The sequence below is a fragment of the Echinops telfairi genome, unplaced genomic scaffold (genome assembly GCF_000313985.2).
Source record: "Echinops telfairi isolate 266 unplaced genomic scaffold, ASM31398v2 ScPeMD7_7458;HRSCAF=8496, whole genome shotgun sequence".
Taxonomy (NCBI): Eukaryota; Metazoa; Chordata; class Mammalia; order Afrosoricida; family Tenrecidae; genus Echinops; species Echinops telfairi.
The window spans coordinates 9,423,762-9,428,734 of record NW_022111358.1 but is presented as its reverse complement, the minus strand read 5'-3'; the positions used below and the strand labels follow the sequence as shown (position 1 = coordinate 9,428,734).

Here is a 4,973-nt window from a genome sequence, read left to right as displayed (position 1 = left end):
CTGCAAAGATGCAAGCTTGGAAACCCACAGGAGCAGATCCACCCACTGTTTCGGGCTTGAAATGGAGTAGCTGGCCAGGGGCTTGGTGAGTTTAAAGGCCCATGAAGTGCCTGCCTTTGCTTAATAGTCTTCGAGACAAATCCCCAAAGTCTAATGATGTGCTTATTCGTAGACCCGACAGCAGGGGAATGCTTTGGACAGGTAATAACTTACACCTACCCCTTTTAATGGCAATGATGAAATGGGGGGGGAACACTCTATAGTCAGGACTCTCACTCAATCACTGTCATCTAGTTGAGTCTTGCTCAGAGCAACCCTATAGGGCAGCGGCTCTCAACCTGGGGGTCGAACGACCCTTTCACAGGGGTCGCCTGATTCATCACAGTAGCAAAATGACAGTGACGAAGTAGCAACGACAATAATTTTATGGTTGGGGGGGTCACCACCACCACGTGAGGAACTGTATGGAAGGGTCTCTGCATGAGGAAGGTTGAGAACCCCTATTCTAGAAGAAGGACGTTCTTATTAGTTTGAAAGAATTAAAAGATACCATCTGCATAGTAGAATAAAAGGGTTTATCTTTTTTTATTATTTTTAATCAGAGGCTGGTGGTGACAGCAGCATCTCTCTAGCACATATTAAGTAGCCACTTAGCATTGGGCTGATTGTAGATGTCTGCTTCCTTCAAGCTCATGTCTGCCACTACTAGCAGGAAGCAGGGGCCTAGATGCCATGCCCCTGACCTTCTCCAGCGTCTCGGTAGTGGAAGAGGACCCTCACTGAGTGTGTTTAGCACGGATTTCAGACATTTTCCACAAAAGTAAAACTCTGGGCACCTGGTCCACTAGGGGGTTACATTGCTTGCTGCACAAATGCATTCGTCTGGAAAGTTCTTTAAAGTGTAAGCAAGCGTTTAACCCTGTGCACATAATCACACACACCTAGGGCTGTGACTGCTGACCACCTGAGGCAAAGAGAGCCAGTGTCTAAAGCTCCTGCCCACATGCACAGCGTGAATGAAGCAGGAGGGTGCTGTTCATACATTCGAGTGAGGAGGAGACTGTTGGACCAACTGAATAAACCAAAGGTAACTTGAAAGGTCAGGGACTAGCTGACGCTCACATGTAAACCGTGAGTCTCGCCCATTACGCCCCAAACCGAATTCCCTGCCATGGAGTGATTGCCGGCTCATAGTGACTCGGTTCCTGAAACTAACTGTTTACAGAAGAAAGCCCTATCTTTAGGGCCTTGACCTGAAGACTAGAATGCTCTCCAGTCAGTTTCAAAGGACAAAGGTCATGCCCCTTGTCAAGCCCCAGGTGAGACTCTCTAGTCTAATTGGGCAAAAAACATTACATTCAGGGGTGGTTAATGACCTGGAACTCCCTTAAGTACATTTTCTGGAAAATCAAGGGCAGAGAGGTCACGTAAAGTTCACTGCACTGCAGCTGCTGGTCTGAGTGGAAAGAACGGAGAATAAAGGGCCACGTAAAGTGATGCCACACATGGCAGGGCAGACATGCATGAGTTCAAATCCCTCTCCTGCCACTGCCTAGCAGCCTACTGTACGCACTCTACTCTCCCCGAGTCTCCGCTTATAATGGGAATAATAACAAGAAACTTTTGCCGTTCGTGCCTATTTGTGATGTACGCGCGGTAGGGGCTCCCAGGATCACCAGAGCGCTGATTGGATGCCACACGTTGCCCCCAGGTGTGCCCCACTCTGCTCCCGGTTTGGATTTGGCTTCCCAGAGGCCAGAGAGGATAGAGAATGTTTCTGAGCAGAGGCCCACCAAGAGGGACCTGCCGCCGCCTTCTTCTCAACCCACCTCCAAGGGCGTCCATCACACCTGGGATGCATGCCTGCATACACCAGCTGGGCTCAATAAAGCCACCTCCCACGTGGCTGTGCCTCGGCCGGGCAGGTATTGGGCTGGCCACTCAAACTTGCAGCTGCTTCCTTCCTCTTGGGCATCAGGACTCACAGACTCCAAAGCTCTATTTGATCCCTGGCATGGGGCAAAGCCATACCCACCTGCCAGCAGGGGCTGACTTCCAGAGGATTTCCAGGAAAAAGGAGTTGGGTGGCTGCAAGCCCAATCTTGTACTCTCCCACCTAGAGCTCCAGCTGTGTCTTCCTTCTGGCAGATTCTGGGGCAAAAGACACACACACACACATACCACCCCCTCTAAGGAAACCCTTCCCAGCATCTTCTGCTATTTGGAGCCAGGGCTACTTGTTGCTCCTTCTCTGGCGCTCCATGGGGCACCTGTTCACCTGAGGCAGAGCCACTGTGGGGTTAGAGGGGCCCTCCCCCTCCCCAAGGGAAGGGTCTCCTCCCAGACTGGGCGGGACCTGAGCGCAGATTTTGTTGCCAAGGAATGTTGTCCCCCTCCAGGTACCTGGCTCTTGGGAGTTCACCCACTTCCTTCCTGTCATCAGTGGGGGCGGGGTGTCGCGTCCTCACCCTCAGGGACTCTTCTCCAACCTGAGCCAGGAGCCGCCCCTGCCTTCCTCCAGGGAGGCTGAGAAACTTTCCCAGTGCCCAGCTCCCACCTGCCCTTCGGCCCCGCCCCGCGCTCACCCCCGCCGCTCCCAGGCTCGGATCGGAGCAGGGAGGAGGAGGTGAGTGGGGCAGGCTGGCCGCGCGGCCGGTCTCCCTTTCTCCCGGGAGGCCGGGGAGTGAAGCGTCCCCCGGGCTGTCTCCTGCATCCTTCCCCAGCGTCCCTGGTCCCTGCCTCTCCGCGGCCGGCCGCGCGCTGCCTCCTCTGGAAGGCGCTAGCAGCGGCCGCCAGCATTTGGAATTCTGCCCAAAAACAGGGGGCTTGGAGGAGGAGGAGAGGAGGGACGGAGGCCGGCAGTGAGACACGGAATCCGGAGTCCAAAACAGCACCGGGAGAGGAACGGAGCGGCGGCAGTGGCGGCTCGGAAGGCTCAGGGCGGCGGGGACCCACCGCAGTGCATCAGCGTGGCTGCCTGACATTCAGAGGATGCTTAACACGGGGCATTATGCACTGGTTAACAGGCTGCGAGCTGCCGAGCGACTTGTTTTAAGCATTTTCTCCCTCGCTCTCGCGTTTAATCTTGTCTCTCGTGGCGTGTGTAGGGGGGAGGACTTTATTGCCATTGGCTAAGCTCTCCCTTCCCACCCACATCTCTTCCACATCACCTTGGTGTCTCCCTAAATAAAACCAGCCCTCCTTATCGCCTGGAAGAAATCAGGAGCTAGAGTTTGAATGGGCTTTTTGAACACCCACCCCTGCCAGCGTGTGGCTGGGATCTCAGGATAAACTCACGACGGACGGACGGACGGAGGCGTCTTGGCCCTTCGCTGTGCCAGGCTGCCGGCCCGAGGAGGAGGACTAGCCTAGAGCCTCTTGCCTGGAATCCCAGCACCCTGAAGCCGGTGGCCGAGCTGCACGGGGTCCCGATGGACCTCAAGGAGAGCCCCAGCGAGGGCAGCCTGCAGCCCTCCAGCATCCAGCTCTTCGCCAACACCTCCACCCTCCACGGCCTCCGCCACATCTTTGTGTATGGCCCGCTGACCGTGCGGCGCGTGCTCTGGGCGGTGGCCTTTGTGGGCTCCCTGGCACTGCTGCTGGTGGAGAGTTCCGAGAGGGTCTCCTACTACTTCTCCTACCAGCATGTCACCAAGGTGGACGAGGTGGTGGCCCACAGCCTCGTCTTCCCGGCTGTCACCCTCTGCAACCTCAATGGCTTCCGCTTCTCCAGGCTCACCACCAACGACCTGTACCACGCCGGCGAGCTGCTGGCCCTGCTCGACGTCAACCTGCAGATCCAGGACCCCCATCTGGCTGACCCTGCGGTGCTGGAGGCCCTGAGGCAGAAGGCCAACTTCAAGCACTACAAACCCAAGCAGTTCAGCATGCTGGAGTTCCTGCACCGCGTGGGCCACGACCTGAAGGATATGATGCTCTACTGCAAGTTCAAAGGGCAGGAATGCGACCACCAAGACTTCACCACCGTGAGTAACCTGGCTTTGGGCTGGCTCCCGCGGCCGCCCCGCTGGTGGTGGTCTCTGGCTTGGTTGGGGTGGTCGCCGGTGAAGGCCGACAGGGTGAGGCCATGGTTGTTGGAGTTGGTGGTGGCAGGCCACCTGCTAGGATGGAGGAGGAGCGGCCGTGGCTGTGGGGGGTTCCCCCAGCCAAGGGGCTGACTTAGCTTCCTCCCAGATAGAGGGAGCAGGCCTGGACTGTCCCTTGTGCCGGGCACTCGGGTCCGAGTTGTATGATTGGATGAGGTGGCGCGCTGTCGCTTTCTTGTCTCTCGCTTCTGTCTACTCGGAAGTGGTATCAGGCACTGCATCCTGTGGGCTGGGCAGGAGCTCGAGCTGCCGGAGAAGGGGTGTGGGGGCCCCAGGCAGCTGGGAGGGCTCCGGAGTGGCTTTGGGAGCTTGTGGGAGCAGGTGATGCCGTAAAGGTGTGGACGTCTCCCTGCTTCTGTGTCTCCAGGCGCCTTTGAGCTCTATGTGTGGGGAGAGGAGAGGCCGGGGACCCCCAAGGCTCCATCTGGCCTGTTGATGGGCAGAGATGACCCTGGGGTTTGGGCTGAGCGAAGCGTGTGAATGTGCAGTGTGCGGGCACGTGTGCAGGGTAGCCAGCGAGATGCCTGTGCCGGTGAAGCAGTCAATCCCAGCTGGCTCCTCTGGGTGCTTCAGGTTGAAACTCACAGCCTCAGCTTGCTGTATGTACAATCACTTCCCAACGTGGATGCGCGGTGTGGGGAGGGGGCGAGCCGCTGGGGGATTGGAACGCCGCCAGCCACGGCCGCCGGAGGAGGGGAGTGGAGCTGAGTAGAAAGGGAAGGAACGTGGAGGGGGGCTGGTGCACCATCAGGGTGGGGCGTACTGGGGTGACAGACCACGGAGGAAGCACAGGAAGCTGTGCCTGCCAGGCTCCTCTCTGCCCGATCGGTGGGTTCATCGGCATAATAGGTCAGACAGCAGCAGCAG

General features: G+C 57.5%; 1 protein-coding gene across 1 annotated transcript; it reads left to right on the top strand.

Moving 5' to 3' along the window:
• The first annotated feature begins 3,431 nt into the window (after window positions 1–3,431).
• LOC123522769 (acid-sensing ion channel 2-like) lies at window positions 3,432–4,586 on the top strand. Its single transcript, XM_045299997.1, has 2 exons — window positions 3,432–3,990; window positions 4,474–4,586. Exons 1-2 carry the CDS (start codon window positions 3,432–3,434, stop codon window positions 4,584–4,586), a joined length of 672 nt encoding a protein of 223 aa, XP_045155932.1.
• The last annotated feature ends 387 nt before the right edge of the window (window positions 4,587–4,973 follow it).